The sequence below is a fragment of the Ursus americanus genome, chromosome 14, assembly GCF_024610735.1.
Source record: "Ursus americanus isolate L20-20 chromosome 14, mUrsAme1.1.p, whole genome shotgun sequence".
Classification (NCBI taxonomy): domain Eukaryota; kingdom Metazoa; phylum Chordata; class Mammalia; order Carnivora; family Ursidae; genus Ursus; species Ursus americanus.
Window position 1 is genome coordinate 63157501 of NC_142140.1, and position 21281 is coordinate 63178781.

The 21281-nt window shown below is 51.9% G+C and overlaps 1 protein-coding gene across 6 annotated transcripts in view; it reads right to left on the reverse strand.

Annotated features, from left to right (window-relative positions):
* The window catches only part of CTC1 (CST telomere replication complex component 1), a 20068-nt gene extending 1746 nt beyond the window's left edge, over positions 1-18322 (reverse strand). For 4 of the 6 annotated variants that reach the window (XR_006779639.2, XR_006779637.2, XM_045797299.2 and 1 more), the window contains exons 1-18: positions 18179-18322; positions 14370-14533; positions 9621-9858; positions 9258-9469; positions 8773-8920; positions 6049-6333; positions 5815-5943; positions 5022-5254; positions 4730-4907; positions 4440-4640; positions 3835-3961; positions 3126-3279; positions 2666-2990; positions 2471-2560; positions 2017-2210; positions 898-986; positions 630-804; positions 266-343 (exon numbers count right to left, since the gene is read on the reverse strand). Coding sequence is in view for 4 of the 6 variants with exons in the window: in XM_045797299.2 (XP_045653255.1) it covers positions 266-343; positions 630-804; positions 898-986; positions 2017-2210; positions 2471-2560; positions 2666-2990; positions 3126-3279; positions 3835-3961; positions 4440-4640; positions 4730-4907; positions 5022-5254; positions 5815-5943; positions 6049-6333; positions 8773-8920; positions 9258-9469; positions 9621-9858; positions 14370-14533; positions 18179-18211 (3053 nt within the window). In the remaining 2 variants the exon portion in view is untranslated. The remainder of the gene's footprint in view (positions 1-265; positions 344-629; positions 805-897; positions 987-2016; positions 2211-2470; positions 2561-2665; positions 2991-3125; positions 3280-3834; positions 3962-4439; positions 4641-4729; positions 4908-5021; positions 5255-5814; positions 5944-6048; positions 6334-8772; positions 8921-9257; positions 9470-9620; positions 9859-14369; positions 14534-18178) is intronic. The other 2 variants (XM_045797300.2, XM_045797306.2) reach the window with 2 other exon arrangements.
* Between the last annotated feature and the right edge of the window lie 2959 nt (positions 18323-21281).

Here is a 21281-nt window from a genome sequence, read left to right on the forward strand (position 1 = left end):
AACCAAGATGGTAGCCAAGAAAGAGATCCGCATTTTAGACTGAAAAGCCTTCAACACGAGGCTGAAATCCTAGAACACTACATCTTTCTGGGTAAAATAATAAGATTCGGGCATTTTTATTTGGGGCAGAGGAGATCCTTCCCACTCAACATGTTCTAACAGGAGTGAAGAACACTAGTTATGGCAACAATCCCAGAGCCAGGCCCACGTGTAGGATGTGGCTGCGAAGCTGTGAAGTGTGGGGAGTGGGGCCTGGGGCACTGACCTGATTGTGGTCTCGGGGGGGAAACTCAGGACCTGCAGGTAAGTGGATGGCCGGAAACAACAGTATATATTGTGGCATCTGCAAGTGCAGGAGGCAGAGTGAAGAGGAGCAGAAAGAAGTCAATTGGAGGCAGGAGCTGACATGGGATCCCAGGCTTAGACCCGCCCCCCCCCCAGCGGGCTGTACCCTGGCCTAAGCAGAGGGAAGAGCGAGGAAAGGAACGTGTGGAACATCTCGTGAGGGCTGAGGGCATACACGCCAGACTACACACGAAGTCACGTCAAAGAGAAGGCGCTGCAGCGCAGTGGGAGGTCAGGGTGGGAGTGGTGGGGAGAGGAGGCCAATGGGCCTCGCAGATCTTCACCTGGAAATCTTCTTCTCCAACTGGCTGAAGTAGACGCGGGCTCCCGGCAGGAGTCCCAGTGGGGGAGGCAAGTGTGGCTCTTTGATATAGATGTCTAAGTGTGGGCGGGACTGGCAGTCAGCAGCCTCCACGGCCACGGTCAGCTTCACGGACGCTCTCGAGGTCCGAGTGCCGCCTGCAGGAGCCAAGGGGAGGGGTCAGGGGCATCTGCCGGACCCCAGAGCCCCATCACTCTACTTCACACCTTCCTGCAAGGGGGCATCATTACCAGGCTTTGCCCAGAAAGGGGCCGGCAATGGATCGCACAGGGTCCGCGACAAAATCTCAGCTGAGAAGGACACCAGGGAATCGCTGGAGCTGTAGGGTCACAGAAATACAGCAATAACAGAGGCGTAAGAAAGCAGAGACTGGAAAGGGCTCTGAGGACAAAAAAAGGCTAAAGTATCTGCTAGAACATCATCTATAAGGTCCTAAAAAGGCCTTGCCCTGTGTTCCTTCATGCACAAGGAACAGGGTGGGCGCCTGGGTGGCGCAGTCACGTAAAGCATCTGACTCTCGATTTTTGGCTCAGGTCAATGTCTCAGGGTTGTGAGACGGAGCCCCGCAGTGGGCTCTGGGCTCGGCAGGGAGTCTGTCCTGAGATCCTCTCTCCCTCTGCACCTCCCCCTGCTTGTGGGAGCACGCACGCGCTCTCTCGGATAAATATGTAAATCTTAAAAAGAAAAAAAAGTACAGGGCTTATGGGAAAAACAGAACTGTGGCCGATCCCTCAAAACTCCACAGCAGCGTAAGCAGAGACCTTGCAGCGAGTCCAGCAGACGGCAGGTCTGCGCTCGCGAGCGCACCTCCCAGGCTCCGGGGGCCCACCACGGGCAGGCTGACGCGCTGGCCCTTGAAAACAATCCTTTCTACTCGAGACTGGTTTTGTAAAATTACACATACCATCCAGCAGGGCTTTTTTTTTTTTTTTTTACCCACAGGGAGAAACCTGTGGCTTCTTCGTCTGCACTGGCAGCTGCCCCGAAAGGACAGAAAGTTGTTCCTGAAGCCAGGAGCCAGCGGCTGCTTGCGCTAGAGGCCCTTCCCTAAAGATTTCAGCTTCGTTCTTTTTTTTAATGTTTTTTTTCTGTTTTGTTTTGTTTTCCTTTCACTGCTACAGCTTTTCCTTAATTGTGAGAAAGCTTGCTCGTGATCTTTTCAGAACACTAAGGTGCTAGGGGAAAACTCAGGCATGAAACACAGCTTCCAGGTCACGGGGCCATCACTCCTCTAGAAGCCGAATCTCGCCAAAGACACGCGCGCCGTGGCGGGCAGCACACTGTTCGCCAAACCCCTCCCCGGCGGGAGAGCGCGGCCGTGGGAGCTGGAGAAGCCGGCAGACATTTACTTGCCACTGAGCAGGTCGTCCAGCGAGGTCTTGGGCAGGGCCTTGCTGGTGTCCGGCCCAGCCGGGAAGTCTGGGCCACTCTCGAGCTCCAGAGTCCACTCGTCCTGCACAGTGAGGCAGGATGCACACCCAGCCAACTCCAGAGCACGCTGTGGGATGCAGGATGGCCCGCCCTCCTCGAACAGCAGCGGGGTCTGCGGGGAACAGGAACACAACTCTCTGCGTGCATCCTGCTCCAGAGGCAGGCTCACAAAATACTAAGACCTGATTGTATTTTCTTCCCCGAGGCTGGTGGAGGAAGTGGTCTAGATTCAGACAGGCCTTCCATCTGACCTAAATCCACCCTTCCTCTAGAGACCTGGACAGTAGCCAGGCACCGGCACTCCCTCTCTAGACCCCAAGCCAAAAAAGCTTTGTGGGGCAGGGTGAGTGAAGGACCAAGTGGGGCACTCACAGGAGGGCCAGGAGCCACGAGTCGGTACACGTAACCTGGGTGCAGGAACTCAAACCAGCGGACAGAGGAGCCACGGAAGACTAAGAGAACCTGGGAGGGAGGGAGGGAGGGAAGGACAGAGGCAGGTGCTGGGGTCCCAGACAGGAGCTAGGGCCACAAGACGTCAGGCCCCGGGTCCCTGCAGTCCCAGTTTACCTTCTGATCCTTGTTCTCATCTCCTTTGGGCTCGGGTGGGCCCCATGCAGTCCCCTCCTTCCTCTGGGTGCCCCCAAGCCAGCTTCCTGATACGCAGAAACTAAGGATGGGCTTGGGCACCTCTGGATTAGCTCCTGGGGGGACACAAAAGTTCCTCTTCATCAGTGCCTCCTTGTGGGACAGCAAGAAGAGTCGGCTCTGTTCTATGTGGGGGCCGTCTGGGAGGGTGGGCTCTGCCTGAGGTGTGAGGGAGGTGGCTGAGTGAAGCAAGGGTCTGGGCACAGGCAGGATCAGGGCATCGGCCAGGAAGAACTGGATATAGACTCTGTTGGGAGAGACAAGGAGGTTTCTTAGCGATACACGCACTGGGCGTCGTGGGCCCCCGCATTCCACCGCTGGCACCAGGCCCTTCCCTTCCCCTCAGAGACTCAGGGGGCGGCCACGACCCCAGGAAGCCAACCTGGCCTGCTGCTTCTGGATGAAGCCTGTCATGTTCAGCTCCTTATAGGAAGGGAAGTTGCTTCTGACGTTCCTCTCTATGACCAACTGGAACTTCTCTGTCCGCACCAAGCAGCCTGGAGAGAGAAGTGTTCCACTTCGGCAAGAGGACACGGCTGCGGGATGGGCAGTGAAGCAGATCACCCTGCAGGTCTCACCACCCGTCCCAGGCCTGAGCTGCTCCCCTAACACGACATGAAGGCCTAGACCCGACCCCCGCCTCAAAGGGATGGCATCTCCAAGGGAAAAACTGTCCCAGCCATGCGTCCAATCCTGCCCCTGGCCTCCTAGGCTGAAAGGCTCAGTTCCACTTTCTCACAAACCCCAAAACGCCTGTTCCTCGATCTAAGAAACTTTCCTTTACAGGAATTCTCCTGTCCATACAGCTCAGTAAGCCCAAACTAAGACGTGTCCTGCTGGTGTGCACGGCCAAAGCTCTGGTGGGAGAAATGAACACTGCGGGGGACTGCACTGTGCTGGACACTGGCCGGGGGTCGGCATCCTGGCTCGAGAAACCCTTGCTCCTTTTCTCTGCCAATACAAGTCCCAGACTTGTCCCCAAACTTGCCACTTCAGCACCTCAAGAACATCCCAGCAGGTGCCTCGTCCCTAACCCTACTGTTCTGAGACTCTCCCCACCCGCCCCTTCTCTCCACTTCCGAACTCCAAACCTATGAACCGCGAGTCAGTGATGGGCTGACAGTGCTTGGCCAGGATTAGGCAGGGGAGGGAACCACTTTTGTCCCGAAGCTGCAGACAGCCTTTATGAGACGAAGCTGCCAGAACCCCAATCAAAATCTGCAGGGAGACAAAGGACAAGGTATCGAGTATTTATTCAAAAAATACTCAGTGGCTACTATGTCCCAGACACCATGTGAAACCTTAGCTACAGAGTGGACAAAAGACGTAGTCTCTGACCTCAAAGGACTTATGCTGGAGTGCGGAGGACGGACATGGAAAGAACACCCATGCGCTCGGAGGGGGAGAAAGTGTACGAATTGAGGTTAGATCTAGGAGACCGCAGGGACCTCAGGGGTACTGTAAGGACCCTGCGCTTTATCTCACGTGCTCTGGGAGGAACCAGACAAGGATTTACAGCAAGACAGCTCTGTGAGCCCAGACTTTCCCTGTGTGCCACAGGGAGAACAGGAGGGGCGAGAAGAGACGGAGCGGTCTAGTTAGAGGCTGGTGCAGCCAAGGGGACGGGGAAGGACTACGGTAGCGGCAGTGAGGGGGGCCAACAGAGGAGCCTGCGTGCCGCCGGCGCCCCACCTACCTGGGCTGGGTGGGAGGTAGCGGGCAGCAGAGAGAGCCAGGACCAGGACACGCGCTGGTTAAGCTGGCAGCTGGTCAGATGAGAAGACTCCGGGAGGGGCAGGAGGGTCTTAGGGTCAAAGGCAGCCCAGGCCCTGCACCGCCCCTCCTCTTTCAGGGTGGTCAGAGTAGGGAAAGAACAGGGGGTCTGCAGCCGCGTGTACTGTGGGGGACGGAAGAAAAATCAGAGCGTGCGGCCGCGGGTCCTGCAGGACACGAGCTCTGCCGCCCATGCTTCCCACGCACGCTTACCTTCTGCAGGGGGCAGTGATGTGGCTCCTCGAGGATCTCCTTGTGTGCATTCCGACGCGTGCTGCCTGGTGGCGCCAGAACGTCCAGGACGGGAGCCAAGAGCTGCAGTCCCAGGCTGGGGTTCCCCGGAGAGGAGTGCTGCAGGAGCTGGTGGTGTCTCAGCATGTGGGGACAGAGCCTGGGCCGGGAAGAGAAGCGCTCACGTCCCCCGAAGGGGGGTGCCTCTTGCAGGATCCTGCTCCCCTGACCCCTAGCCCCACCAGCCCCCGGCCCTGACCCCTGTCCTCCTCACTTGCAGGCCAGCTCCTCCAGGGCCCTGGTAGCCCACAGGTACAGGGGAAGGCCTAACTGGCGTTCCCATACCAGCTGCTCAAACAGGGAGGCCCCCTGGGCCTGGTAGAAAGACTGATTCTCGGGCTTTTGACAAGAGAAGCCCCGAAGGAGAATGGCGCCGTGGAGGCAGGGGGCAAGCACTGGCCTTCTTGTCCCTCCACCCACTGACTGCAGGAGGTGAACATCCTGGAGCTGGAGAAAAGCAGAAAAAATGAAAAAGCAGGGGTGAAGCCCTCAACTCAATGATGGCTGGCAGTTACCTGCGGTTTCCCGCTGCCTGGCGCCCACCGAAACACCACTGCTCCCATACATGGCATTTCCTTCCAGCACCCCCACCCCACTTTCCGCACAATGCACTCCCACTGTGGGAAGCCTTCATCTCCCACGAGCTCCCCTCAGCTCTCCTGTGGGCCAGGAGGCTCCTGGCGGGTGTGGCGCCCCCTACTCACCGGCCGCCGGAGACCGTCCCGGCCCCACACCTGAGATTTGGCTGCAGCCTCTCCTCCTCCAGTGGGAAGCCCTTCCATAAAGGAGATGCTCCCGGTGCCCCCGCCTCTCCCTCCTGATCTGAGCTCCCACCCAAATCATTCCTGGCACTGAGTACGCAACACCCACCGTCCAACCCACGCCTGTTCTTTTATATTGTTGCTGTAGCAGTTCCTACCCTGCTGCTGCCGGTGTGTACCCGCCCATAAAGGTAGGAGGAGCCGCTGAGAGGGCCTTTGTGCCCCCAGGCCCAACGCCTCACATACCTCCAGGGAGACTCCCGGCCGCACCACCTTCCTGAGGCTGTGGAACTGCTGGTAGGCGAGGCAGAGGGCTAGCTGCCCGTCCACCTCATAGAGGCCGGCCGGCTGACTCAACACGCCAGTGACCTTTCCCTGCGGAGAGGCCGAAGGTCCAGTTCACCCCTTTCCTCCCCCTCTGGAGACCCGCATTCCCTGCCACCCCCTCCCCGAACTCTCGGATCTCTCCTTTTCGCTCACCGTGTAGGATAAGAGTGTGGAGTGGCGGATAAGAGCTGGTTCCCTGTCCCCGTCTTGGGAGCTGCTGGGCGTGGGGAGTGGTGCGGGGTCAGCCTCCAAGAGGGGCCCATCCAGCTCCAGTTCCAGCTCACGCACACATTCTGGTTTCAGTGGCAGCAGATGAGAGGAGGGACTGGTCGTCCACACGCGATAGCAGTGCCCGCGGATCCTGACTACTCGCAGCGCTGTCAGCACATAGGACCTACCAGGCCAAAGGGCTCGGTGCCACACCAGCTGGGCAGGGATCTGGCTTGTGCGGGGGCAGGCAACACGGCACATGAGACGCTTCCCATGACACCGCCCCTCTGCCAGGGTCTCTTCCCATCATGATCTGACCTCAACGACCCGCTCCTCGTGAGTTCTGCCTGACCTCTCCATGCGCCCTGACAATCCAATCTTAACGTTCTGGATCACCCCGCTCTCACGGGAGATGCCAGGTATTTCCCAATCCCCCCCTCGAGATGCAAACCGTCCTTAAAGCTTCCTCCAAGATACAGAAACATTCCACCCAAAACTCGTGGCTTTTGCATTTCCCCGTCCCACCCCACAACATACAAACCACCTTTGTTTACTTAACCAATACATGTGGGGTACGTATGTACTCAGTACTGGGACAGACGTGAAGGAGAACACGACGGACTGGTCCCTCTCTCCCAAGATATCTCAAGCCACCGGGGAGCACAGACGCAAGCTCACACGACGACGCAGAAAATACGATCAAGCACCAGAACCCGCACCACGCACTGGGCAAGGTTTCGGGGACAGACAGAGGTCAGGATGGGTGGGAATGAGCGGGAAGACCTAGCAGAAGAAGCGGAGCCTGCACAGGGTCTTGAAGGGTGTCTCTGGTCCGTCAAAGTGGAGGGGAGAGGGAGGGAGGGGCGATCCCAGCAGGAGGCAGCAACATAAAAGCGTTCAGAACTCAGGATGAGCAAGGCAGTGAGAACATCGGCTGGGCAGGCGAGGGAACATTCCTGGGAGCGGCAGGACACAAGATGGGAGAGCCAAGAGAATGGGAAAACCCAGCAATGACCTACTGAAGACTGGATTTGACAGGAGAATGAGAACCGTCGAAGTACGGAAATAAAGCCACCACCGGCTGCAGAAGGGGCTCGTCGAGAAATTTAAGCACAAGGGGAAAAAAGACGGTTCCGAAACCTAACAAGCTTCTGGGGCGCGCTCCTCCCATAGGCCCCACACAGCACGCGGCCTTTCACAGGGGCTTCAAACCCGCCGACTCAGGACACTCGAGCCTCACAGACTCCACCTCCACCCTAGAACCAGGTGAGCGCTGCCCGTCAGGGCACGGCCCCCACCCCTCGTCACGGGTGCTGCTGAGAGCCGCCTGACGGCTCCCGCTGGTGCAGCGCCAGTGGCTGCCCGCGGTTTGCCTCAAGGAGCCGGTGCGCAGCGGTGCTCCTGCTTGTCCTCCACCGCCCTGCTCCTGTTCCCTGCGCTTGTTCGTCTCACCAGGACGGCCAACAGCGCGGCCCCTCCTCCTGTACTCAGGCGCCCCTTCCCTTCCTCCGTCTGAACGCCAGGATCTGAATGCACACCCCGAGCCCCGTCTGTCTGGCCCCCCTGCGTCCCGAGGCCACCACAGCAGATGGCCACCGCTCCATGTCCTCCACTCCTCTCTGGACACAAGAGCCCTACCTGAGCAGGTCAGAGCCACGTCACCCCAGCGCCAAGCCCTCTCCGGCGGGGCCCCGGCCTCTGCTCAGCAGCAGCCTCTCATCCCCGACTGCCTAGCACGGCAGTTACCCTGAACCTTTTCTCAAGTCCAGTCCTTCATTTTCAAGAGATGATGATCTCAGTTCCTCCATCACAGAAGAGATTCCCTGGGCTCATCTAGGGTGACAGTATGTCTCCAGTATGTCTGCAGCAGCCTACAAACACAGCAGATCACTTCTCCCCTGAGCCAACTCCGCCCTGAGCATTTCCACTGGGCTCGAGGAGACGTGAAATAGTCTAATGTAAAGAAAATACAGACGCTCCTCTCTAGGCTGAGAGGAGAGACAAGACCAGAAATTGGGGCAGCTCCTAAGCATTTTTAGTTTAAGCATTTTCAGTTCCTTCACCCGCTAATCACTGTCACTCAAGCTTATGACGCATAGACACAAGAATTCTAACAGCGCTGATAAATGTCAGAGTTCCCTTTTCTGATATGCATCTGAGAGAGTCTTTTTATCCTTTAATTGTTTTGAATGCTTTTGAAACATTATTCAGATAATTATGTAAGTCATGAGACAATAGCGTAAAAATTAATGATTCTAAAATTGTACCAGTTGATGTAGAAGAGTGAATAATAAAGTGCCCACTTTTTTAAAAAGTGCACATACTCGATGGCTTAACGGTGCTGAGCTGAATAATTTTCTTCGTCATCCCGCTAATGCAGGGGAAAAACAAGTGATTCCGACAGATTTTGAAATAGTCACACATGATACGGAAGTTGTTTATTCAGATGAAGCGAACAGCAGAAAAGTGTGTTCCCTACTTCCTGCGTGCGGGAGTGATGGCCACCCGGACCCCTCCAGCAACAGCCCTGTCCCAGGAAACAGCGCCCCCTCCCCCGAGCTGGCCTCCTTTCCCACGCGGCCCCTGCTCTGATGTTCATCTTTCCTGCTAAGAATCCTGACAACTCCTCCACACCTCCACGACCCCCGATCTGACCCCAATCCTCACCTGCACGACGATGGACACATGGCTGCCAGCTGGGGAAGAGCCGCCGCCGAGAGACAGGACAAAGTGAGCTTTCTTCTGACTCCTCACCAGAGCGCTCACTCGAACCAGCTTCCCAGCCAGATTCGGCTGCACGCCTCTGAGCTTGCCTCTAAGGAAGAAAGACAAGCGGGAAAAGGCACTTTTATCTCCCTTTCCCACACAAATGCCTTCCCTCCTGCCCTAAATCTTGCAGTAATTTAAAATTCCCCTAGCCCAAAGCTGTTATTCCTAAGACATCCTTCGAACTCTTCCTGACCTTGAAAAAGGCAAACTTTTCTTGAAGACTCGCACTCAACATCTGGGAGAAGCCCGGTCGTATCCTTGACTCGGGTGGGAACACTTCCCCTGCACTGTTCTCAGGACCTTTCCCTCCCTCCTCCCACTGGCCAACCACCCTCCTCCCAGTTTCACCACACTCTGTCCTCCCCGAGACAGGGAAGGATTACCTATGTCTGAGCAGGCGGGAAGCAGTCTCTGGGTAGAGAACAGGGAGAGGGCTGGGAGGACCAGGACTGGTGGTCGAGGGGCACACTGGCACAGGGGCACTCAGGAGCTCCAAGTGTCCTTCCCCTGAAGAATTCCACCTGGCAGGAGGGAGGTAACTCCAACTGGGGAACAGGAAGAGATGGCCTAACCAAGACAGGTCCAGATCTATGAGCTAGAAAAGACGAAGAGCAACGGTTAACCCAGACCCTAGCGTCCCACCCACCTTCCTCCACCCTTCTTCCCTTAGAGACTTTAATTGCCTCCCTCCCTAGAGACCATCCTTGTGAGGACCTGAGACATCTGACCTCCGCCTTCCTACTCACCTCACAGATCAGGACACCAGTGTTATCTTTCACATAGAGGTCTCCTTTCCTGGACTCTTGTTCCAAGTCCCCCGATAGGTCTGTGAGCGTCCCTAGGAGTAACAGCCGCTCTCGGGGTAGGGGGGTCCCATTTGGTCCAGCCTCTTGGGCCCAAGCCTGATACGCACTACTGCTCCAGGACAGGTGGCTACAGCATGGGAGATTCTGGTGGGTCTTGAGGTCCTGTACTGAGACAAAGCTGCAGAGGGAAGGGAGCAGAGGTCCTGCAAAGCTCCATCCAAGCCTAGGAAACTACCCTCAACCTCAAAGAGTCCCCCAAGATCCCAAGGAAAGATCAATGGAAAACAAACTATGAGAGGAGTTTGACTAAAGGGCAAGAACTTTAGGGCGAAGAGCCTAAGGAAATGAGCACGAGGTCTGGGTCCAAGGACTGGGGAGAAGCTAAGGACGGAGGAAGGTCAGTGCTGAGTGATACTTCGAACAACATGGTGCCACAAAGAGGACCCAGAGAAAGGAGGAGTGCACCAGTGGCCTGGGGGTGAGCGTGGGGAGAACACCGACCGCACTCAGCTCCCCTGACAGCATCTCGGCTCTCAGCTCCACAGAGAACCCCGATGGGGCTGCTAGGTGCCAGTGACTTGACCTCAGTGGCCCTAGCCAGGCTTCCTTCCTAGTCTGGGATATCACAGAACTCGAGACCGGCAGGGAAGCAGGAGCTGAGGTGGGAGTCCGTATCACGAGCTCCCAAATCTCAAAAGATGCTTGAGATCAGCCTTTCTCCGGGCAAGTGTCGCAACACTGCTGTCACTACCAACGGCAAGGTGCGGCACTGAGAATGTAGTGACAGCGAATTTATGAAAGTTGTGACGGAGTCACATCTGTAATCCCTTCACTCCACACACCTGCCTTTTCACGGTCTTCTGAGCAGAAAAGAAAGGATAAAGGTACAAACCGTCACAGCTTACCCTCCTCATTATACTCACGGACATCACCCCCGTGAGAGCCCTAACAGCTAGGAACACTGTCCTGGGTGGCCCACTCCCTTTCCACAACTGTTTCATTCTTTCCCCAAAGGCTTTGGGCAATATAAAAGGTAAAGACGGAGACTAGCATGTGTTGAGTCCCTGCTATGCACACACGATATTGGTCCCGTTCACGCTCAGTAATGAAGCTTCACCAAAAACCCCTGTAAACACCACCAATGAGGAAACTTCGAGAGGCCAGGTACACGGTGGTGTGGGTGGCAAAGCCAGGAGTGTCTCACTCAAAAGTCCATGTTCTTTCCCTGTATTTCTCTACTTTGCTAAAAGCCCAGGACAAAGCAGCTGGAGAGAGGGTTTCTTTCCCCTAGGCACCTTCAGGACATAAAACAGTAAGGACAGGGGTCACTTGTCCCAGATTCTTCAGGATCTAGGTCAGGAAACTGAAGGTGAGAACCTCAAATCCTTGCATTTGTCACTCATCTCCAACTTTCAATGCCTAGCACACTGCCTGGCACACAGCAGGCACTCCACAAAGAAGGGAAACACGAATAAAATCTTTATACCCGTCAAATAATTCCTATTCTAGCCTCACCCACCATTCTTTTGACTCCTCGCCTCAACACATCGTGCTGTCTAGTTTACATTTATCTTGAAGAACAAGGAACTTTATTGATTGATTGACTGACTGACTGATTTTTGAGGGGGATGCCTGGGTGGCTCAGTCAGTTAGGCGACTGCCTTCGGCTCAGGTCATGATCCTGGGGTTCCGAGTCCTGCATTGGGCTCCCTGATCAGTGGGGAGCCTGCTTCTTCCTCTGCTGTTCTGCCTGCCGCTCCCCCTGCTTGGGCTCTCTCTCTCTTTGGCAAATAACTAAAAATCTTAAAAAAAAAAAAAAAAAAAGAAAAGAAAAGAAAGAAAAAGAAGAAGAACCTTTAAGAAGTTTCCTTTTAGGAACCTTTCCTAATAGTTTCCGACTTACCACTTTTCCACTATTCTAGTAATGCCAGAATCTTGAGAGATCTGGATCTTTCTTTGATTAGACTGTGATCACGGGGGCCACTAGGCACATACTCAGTCACCTGCAGGACTCGAACCCCACTGCGTGAGGCTTCACAGCAATCACAACTTCCTCGACCACGACTCATCCATAGGCAGCTTGCTGTCCCACGTGGCAGGACAGTTTTCTAACGAGATTTCATTCTGTGTTTACATAAACAATGTATTTAACTGTAATAGTTAATGGACGTGGAGGAGGAGTGTAGGAAACGAAGGAAAACCTAAAGCCAGTGGAGGAGAATGAGAAGAGTTACAAGAGACGAAAAGAAAAAAGCCCCCAGGTAAGTGTCCCGAGAAATTACTTTGGGGTTAAAATATCATTATTATTACCCATCAAATACACACAAAAACCATTTTTGTAACAAGATAAACGGCAGATGTGGGAACGTCCAGGACATGCTGTACACTGCCCTGCATGTCCTCTGGCACGTGTTCACAGTGGGAACGGCACGTGCGCGCGCCGTGAGCCGCACCTCCCTTCAGGACAGTGGGTGCTGCCGGAGAAGGGGAGGGAACGACCAAGCGGATCGGGACGGAGCACAGAGGAGACTCCACTAAACCTGTAACGTTTTACTTCTTATAGAAAAGAAGTGAAGCAAATATGCAAATGTTCAGGTTTTTTACGAGCTGAGCACCAAGCACGGACCAGGCGCGGGGTCAGGAAGCGCGCTGCGGAGCGTGGAGGGCTTTCACTTTCGCCACGCAGGCTGCAGGGAGCCGGTTTACAGTCTGCTGAAGCAGCATTTTCAGTTACCATTGGTTTGTAACAACATCCACGGATGAGGAAAGTATGCGGAAGTTTGAAAACGATGCTTTGGATAACGCAGAGCACAATTAAGCTGTGCTCTCAGCAAAGACCCCTTGCCTTTCCTGACGGAGAGGGACTGCGGGGCCGAGGGAACGCCGCCCTGCCAGGCGCAGTGTAAGTCCAGGAAAAAGTATCCCGTGCGCGTGTGAGGCTGGGAAATGCCTAACTAAACAAAGCTAAACAGGCTTGCGCCTTCTAATTCTTAGAGGATAAACGGTGACCCGTACACTCACAGAACACCACACAGCAGCTGGAATACTGAGCTAGAGCTCCTGACAGGAGCAAATCTCGGGAGCAGGTGAAGCACAAAAAGCAAACTGCAGAGGCTGTATGGGACACGGGGCTATTTACAGAAAGCCAAAAGGTAAGCAAAACTCTGCGCTACACGGCTTAGGGACGGACCCACATGCAATAAAACGGAAAGAGAAGGGACTACTACACCCCACATTTGAGATACCTATCCTGTGACTCAGGAAGTGCACTACTAGGTATTTACCCAAAGGATACAAAAATACAGATTCAAAGGGGCACCAGCACCCCAATGTTTATAGCAGTATTATCAACAATAGCCAAACTGCAGAGAGCCCAGATGTCCACCGACAGATGAATGGATAAAGAAGATGTTGTGTAAACACACACACACACACACACACACACACACACACACACACACAGAGGAATATTACTCAGCTATCAAAAAGAATGAAATCTTGCCATTTGCAAAGATGTGGATGGAGCTAGAGTGTATTATGCTAAGTGAAATAAGTCAGACAGAGAAAGACAAATACCATATGAGATCTCACTCACATGTGGAATTTAAGAAAGAAAACAGATGAATATATGGGAAGGGGGGAAAAGAAGAGAGAGGGAAATAAACCGTTAGAGACTCTTAACAATAGAGAACAAACTGAGGGGTGATGGAGGGAGGAGGGTGGGGAATGGGCTAGATGGGTGATGGGGATTAAGGAGGGCACTTGTTGTATGAGCACTGGGTGTTACATGTAAGCGATGAATCACTGAATTCTACTCCTGACACCAACACTGCACAGTGTGCTAACCAGAATTTAAGTAAATATTTGAAAAGATTAATTAATTAATTAAATTAAAATGTTAAGCCAAAACACTATGTGTTAACTAACTGGAATTAAAATAAAAACTTAAGGGGCTCCTGGGTGGCTCAGTTGGTTAAGCATCGACTCTTGATTTTGGCTCAGGTCATGATCTCAGGGTTGTGAGATCCAGCCCTGGGTCAGGCTCCCACTGGGTGTGGAGCCTGCTTAGGATTCTCTCTCCCTCTCCCTCTGCTCCTCCCTGCCCTCTCTCCTCCTCCCTAAAAAAAGATAATAATAAAATAAAAATAAAAACGGAAAAAAAAATACACCCACATTCAAAACAGTGGTTACTTCTATGAGGAGGTAAATGGGTTTCTTGTCACAGGACTTTCAGAGCCTTTACTATAATGAGCCTTGTGAAGGGTTCCTAGAGAAGGTTATCATATCATACCCAGTGTCTTTCAAACTTATTTGGCCATGGAATCCTTTTCTTGTGGTACTTTATTAACATTGCCTTGAACAGTTTCAGAAACGGGAAGTGTTGTTAAAAAAAAAAAACAAAAACAAAAAACTGCAACAGCTTCAGAAGACTTTAAACTCCAGTCTTTCTCCCCCTTCCTCCCTCTTCTCCTTGTCCCTAACTTGACTTCAGCTGAAATAGGAGAGTCACCGGAAAAGGGAAGCAGCTTGATGGAGGACGGAAAAGCCTGGCAGAGGGGGTTGTGTTCGAGCACGTTTTCCTCCCCTTAGCACATTTCCCCTCATGCTTCTCTTTTTCCCCTGGTTAACTCTAAATCCTTCTTTTTCAGTCCCAAAGTTAACCCCCTCCCGAACCCCTCCTCTCCTTACCTGTAGCTGAGGGGCAGGGGAAAACCCTGGTTCTTTCCCTGGGACAACCAGGTGGTCTTCACACAGTCAATTACCGACTGAGTCAACTGGACATCAGGATCGCTGCCAGCTGGACACAGGGTCTCATGGATGAAGGTCTGCGCAGCCTCAAGCCAGGCTTGCTCCTGAGGAAAGGGAATCTAGTTAAAACATCTTCCTAACATCCTGCCCACCGACAAAATCTTGGGAATAAAGTAATAGAAGAAGAAATTTGGAGGGCATATAAATAAACAAGTACTAGAGTTTAGAACTTGGAAGAAACCTTAGAGGCCTTAGTCCAGTCACTCCTCAGACCGCTGGCCATCCAGCTTTGGTCTTACCTGTTTCTACTGTAAGTACCGCGTGATAACTGGCTACACCACGGAGCTGTGCGGGTGGTCCTACCTCTTTCTCCAACAGACCCGTACCAATCCTTAACATGCTCAACTGGAATATATATTGCCCTGTGAACCCTTCTCTGACTCTGCTGCCCCCTTCCTGGAGCTCCCACAGCACCCTGCACCTACTTCTATAAAGAGCAATAATTACCATATACAGTATCGTGGTGTCCCCTCTTATGTGGGATGTGGTTCTAAAGCCAACAAGTTGAAAAATCCTTTAAGTTGCTCAGAAACAGGACACAATACTATACAGCAATATGTACATCTAAGTGTTAATATGCCTAATTATAAACAGTATTCAAAAAGAACATAAGTCGGGGCGCTTGGGTGGCTCAGTCGTTAAGCATCTGCCTTCGGCTCAGGTCATGATCCCAGGGGTCTGGGATCGAGCCCCACATCCGGCTCCCTGCTCAGCAGGAAGCATGCTTCTCTCTCTCCCTCTGCCCCTGCTTGTGTTCCCTCTCTCTGTCAAATAAATAAATGAAATCTTTAAAAATAAATAAATAAATAAAAATAAAATAGGTGGAGTACAATTTTTAATTATTTCTTTTTTTTACTCAAGTATATACATTTGAGTTCCCCTGAGCTAAATCAACGTAAGATGCGATCCCATTGGATTTGTTTTCTCTTCTGTTTTTTCAGCTGAGATGTAGACTTCCCAAGGAGGACACGAGTCTCCTTTGTATACTTATCACACATTCTGGACACAGAGTTGCCACACTATACAGACAGCTCTACAGAAGGGGACCAGTTTGGCCTACTTCCAGTGTTAGGCTGCTTTATTTTATTTATTTATTTTTTTTAAGATTTTATTTATTTATTCAACAGAGAGAGAGACAGCCAGCGAGAGAGGGAACACAAGCAGGGGGAGTGGGAGAGGAAGAAGCAGGCTCATAGCAGAGGAGCCTGATGTGGGGCTCGATCCCGAAACGCCAGGATCACGCCCTGAGCCGAAGGCAGACGCTTAACCGCTGTGCCACCCAGGCGCCCCTAGGCTGCTTTATTTTAAAATTCTGACAAGGGCGCCTGGGTGGCTTAGTTGGTTAAGCATCCGACTCTTGGTTTTGGCTTGTGTCCTGATCTCAGGGTCCTGAGATTGAGCCCCTCTCACCTCCACCCCGTGTCAGCTTGAGACTCTCTTTTCCTTTCCCCTCTGCTACCCCCTTCCCCTACCCCACCTTCATCATAGCACATGTGCTTTCTCTCTCAAATAAACAAATAAATAATAAATCTTTAAAAAAAAAAATTCTGACAGCGTTCAACAGTCCTGAGGGGTATGACCTCTATCCTTCTTGATCCCCAGTGATAATGCTAAACCATTACATCTCTATCCCTGTTCCTCCAATGCCCTTCTATTAGCCTTCTGGTCAATCCTCCACATTCACTCAATCTTTAGCAGCTCCAGAGACCTGTCTTCAGGTTCCACTGACTTCGGTGTCCTTGCGAATAGCTCTACCACTAAACTTCACCTGCACTCCACCTCAGCCAAACACTGTCACCCGTGCTCATGGTTGTCAAAACTGGACTAGGTCAGAGCATCTGGCTGGCTCAGTCGGTAGAATACATGACTCTTGATCTCAGGGTTGTGAGTTCGAGCCCCACATTGTTGAGTGTACAGATTGCTTAAAAATAAAATCTTTAAATTAAAAAAAAAAAAAAAAAGGACCAGGTCATCACTCAGCATTGCCTCAGCAATATAATGAGAGCCTCGCCCAGGCTCTCATACTTTCTGTCTTCCTCTCTAGCTTCTGAGGGCCTGCCCACTACTTGGCACATGGAATACTAAGGTTTTTCAAAGTGGTGCCACTGCCTCAGAATCCCCGAAGTTTTGTTAAAAATGTGAATTCGTGGATCTCATCTACTGAATCAGAATCCTGGCAGGAGTGGGGGACCCAGGACTCTGTATTTTAAAGACTTACTTATTTACTTAGAGAGAGAGCCCGATCGAGCGCCTGTGCACAAGCAGGGGGAGGGGCACAGGGACAGAGAGAGAATCTCAAGCACTCCCAGCTGAGCTCGGAGTCCGACTCTGGAGCCCGACTCCGGGCTTGATTCCAGAACCCTGAGATCATGACCTGAGCCGAAACCAAAAGTGGGACACCTGAACGACTGAGCCACCCAGGCGCTCCAGGAGCCTGTATTTTATTTAATTTTTTAAAAAGATTTTCTATTTATTTATTTGACAGACAGTGAGAGAAGTGGGGAGGGGGCAAGAGAGAGGGAGAAGCAGGCTCCCCACTGAATAGGGAGCCGGATGTGCGGCTTGATGCCAGGACCCCAGGATCATGACTTGAGCCCAAGGCAGATGCTTAACTCACTGAGCCAACCACGTGCCCCAAGAGTCTGTATTTTAAATAAGCTCCCCAGATCATACTGATATAAACTGAAGTTTGAGAACACTATACACTTTCCCCCTGTGACCTCTGCCACTGGACGTCCTTACTAGCTATTCACAGAAGCTACTTTAGTTGAGATCTCTCTCTCTCTCTCTCATTATATCCATCTGCCTACCAGATTCTCCACCTGGCCAACCTACAGCCACCACATATCCCAACACTGACCTTCAAAAACAAAAACAAAAGCAAAAACCCACTCCTCTTCCAACATTCACTAACCAGCAAACAGCATCTTCAACCAAATAATTCAAGCCTGAAACCCGAAGTCCTCCTTTAACGCATTCCTTTCCCTCCTTAATATATTTTTTTACTGTCCTCACTTCTGCAACCTAAACACTGCTGCCCTGGTCGAGGTCACCATCATCTCTCACTGTTTTCCAACCACAGCCTTCTAACTGGTACCCTGAACACTGCTACCTCAGGAAACGAAATCTCAAATCTCACCCAATCGCTCTTCTGCTTAAACCCCCTCAGGAACTCCCAATTATCCTCAGGTTAAAGTCGCTGTTTAGCAAGACTCACGAGACTTGTCAGCCGTCACCCCTCCACCACCACCCAACTGAACTAGGCTTTTCCAAAGATACCTGCTCTCTCTCTTGCCTTTGAACGTGTGTTTGCTTCCGCCTAGAAACCTCTTTCAGCGCTTTTCTGCCTGGCTAACCCCTACTTGCACTTCGGGTCAGACGCTTCCCTTGTTTACCGTTATCCCTTTCCCTACAGCTGCGTCAGGGGCCCCACCGCTCGCCATTAGCCCGCCCGCTGCTCCGCACGGGGCTGGAGCCTGGAGAGGGGGCGGAGACGTGTCGAAGCCTCACAGCTGGCGCCGCAGGCACCAACAAACGCGTTCGCAGAACCCGCGACGCTGGAAGGACAACAGCCTCGCAGGCCCCCCCCTCGCCAGGCGCGGCCAGGGAGGCAGGGAGGCCAAGAAGCAAGGGGGAGGGAACAGGACAAGAAGGATAAACGGGGACGAGGGACGCAGAAGCGCACTCACGGAGTCGGGAGCCGGAGCCGGGTTGGCCTCCATGATGCGCCCGAGGCTACGCCCTGGGAGAGCCCGCGAACAGCCGCCGCGCCAGGGCTCACGGGAAGGCCGCTCGGTGACGTCATCTGTGGGCGCGGCCGCGGCTGCGCTCCGGCTCCTCCCAGCGGCGTCCTCAGGCCCCCTGTGCGCAGCCACTGCGGCAGCCCCCAGACTTCCGCAGCCCCGCTTCCTTCCGCGATGACTTCCTGTCTGGCGTCCCTGGCACGGGCGTGGGGCGGGGGGAGCTCCGGAGCTCGTACACTGCCGGCCTGGTTGGTATCTCCCAAGCATCTTTCCATCTCCCTGATCTTGCCGAGCAGAGAGACGTGCCTCCTCGGTGCGACCTGAGCACGTCATTCATACTTGCGTTCTGGCCTTGGCTCCCTGCTGTAATTATTTATCTCCCCACTACACCATGAGTACCTAGAAGCGCCATCCTTTTTTTTTTTTTTTCTATTTATCTTTATAGTCTGGTACCTAGAACAGAGCTTGGTGCTAAATGGGATCAGATAATGAAAGCCTCTTGCTCTTTCTAATTCAGTCAATCAACCAATCACTCCACGGCTTAGTAGCCAGCGAGTGAACAGAATTCACGCAACTCTGTGCCAGGCCCTGTTCCAGGCCCTAGAGATACAGCAGTGAACAAAGAGAAAAATCCCTGCCGTCGTGGAGCTCGCATCCTAGGACACGGAGGCTGACAGGTTAAAAAGAAAAAAAGAAAAAAAGTGTTGACAATTAGGAATAGGTACTATTGAATGTAAGACGTAGTGTGTCCCTTTTGTATGCAGAAGGCTTTACTGAAAAGGTGACATAGTAAAGAATTGGAAGAGATGAAGGATTCAAATGATGGGGATAAAAGAGAAAGAATGGATGGGGGAACCCCATAAGCACAAAGGCGCTGTGGTGAAAAGAAATGCAAGGAAGTCAGTGTATGGGGGGGAAGACAGGACATTAAAAAAGTAAAGTGAGGGGGATGGGGAGATACAGGAGGTGAAGGGGCTTAAAAGATACAAACTTCCAGTTACAAGCCACAGGGATGAAAAGTACAGCATAGGGGCAGCTTGGGTGGCTTAGTCAGTTAAGTGTCTGCCCTCGGCTCAGGTCATGATCCCAGAGTTCTGGGTTCGAGTTCTGGGATCAAGTCCTGGGATCGAGTCCCATGGAGGGCTCTCTGCTCAGTGGGGAGCCTGCTTCTCCCTTCGCCTGCCACTCTGCCTACCTGTGATCTCTCTCTGTCAGAAAAGTAAATAAAATATTTTTTTAAAAAGTACAGCATAGAGAAGATGGTCAATAGTATTTCAATAAATGTGTGTGATGACATATGGCAACTACACTGATCGTGGTAGGCCTTTCGTAATGTATATAATTGTCGGTTCACAATGCTGTTCACTTGAAACTAATACGGTATTACATGCCAGCTATACTTCAATTGAAAATTTATAATTTGTTTAAAACTAAGGTAAAGAGAAAGAGGGGCATTTTAAGTTGCTTTAAACTTATAGCAGCTTCAAATTGTTTTTGGAACAAGGTAGTATAAACATTGTAGACAAAAAGAATGTTCTTGTCATCATTTAACAGAAAATAAAGACTTTAATTCTACAAGTTATGGTATCTCCTTATTCAACCACACATTTGATGCAAGCTTTCTGTTCCTTATTGCATAAACTAATTATGCAGGACACTGCAGTGCCAAATTCTTTATAAAGTGAATCTTCGCAATTGTTTCCCGTGATTACAACAGAGATGTTTCTTCCCGTTCCACCAAAATAACAAATTCTCCAAAAGATCACCCTTGTTAGAACACCTGTCAAAGCCTAAAGCCCCAAACCTAATCATTCCTTTAGCTTTCAATATTTTCTCGACTCGGAAGACTCCCTCTATTTACCAAATCCACAAATCCCTTGTATCCTGGGATTTACTTTTGATAGTTCCTAGGAGGGAGTGTTGAATTTAAGCTGCAGTGATCAGAGAAAGTTATACGGAATCTACACACCCTCACCATCTCCCTTCATTGGTGTAATTTATTTTATTATTTTTTTAAAGATTTTATTTGTTTATTTATTTGACAGAGAGAGACAGCCAGCGAGAGAGGGAACACAAGCAGGGGGAGTGGGAGAGGAAGATGCATGCGGGGCAGGGAGCCCGATGTGAGGCTCAATCCCAGGACCCTGGGATCAGGCCCCGAGCTGAAGGCAGATGCTTACCAACTGAGCCACCCAGGCACCCCTCCTTGGTGTGATTTAAATGTCAGGTTAATCTGGTGGTAGCATGAGAGACCAAATGAGAGGGGCACAAGAGAATAGCAGTCCACTGAGGTAGATCAAGCTTGATTTAATAAGCATCTTCAAGGAATGTGGTGGGAGAGGGGGAGATGTTAGGGAAGCACGAAGAGTGGTTGGCCCATCACACAGAGAAGGAAGTGTGGTGTTGTCTTTAGACCTGGTGATTTTGAACAGTTTGTCCTTGTCCAAGGGGCAGCGGGTATATGGGACCAAAGTCAGGAGAGGGATTAGGGCCAAAGGATAAATCTGGAAGTCACTCGTGTGGAGGCGAAAGCTGAAAATTTATGGTGCCCTGGGAGTACTAAAATATGGAGGAGGGGCACCTGGCTGGCTCAACTGGCAGAGCAGGTGACTTGTGAGTTCAAGCCCCACGTTGGGCAAGGAGCCTACTTACACACACACAAAGAAAGAAAATGTGAAGTAAATAGGACCAGACAGAGACCGGAGCAAACTAAGCCTCCTGGAAGGTTCTGGAAGATAGGTACTGGACGGAGTCAAGGAGTGCCTATAGGGAAAGAAACCAAGAAGTGCTCAGATGTCAAAGATCAACATGTGGCCTCTGTCAAAAGTGAGCCTGAGAGTACTCATTTCAATAGCCCGGAACTTAATACGCCCAACAAGTAGTAACTCTTATGTCTGGGGCAGGGTTGGAATTAGGGGAACGTTTTAAGTACTTCTGTAAGTTTTGCCCCCTAGGTGCCTTACTTGCCTTACCCTTGCCTTGAACCTGTATTGTGAGGCATGGAGACTTTCACCTTTTACTCTGAATATTTCTTTGTTGTCTGACTCAT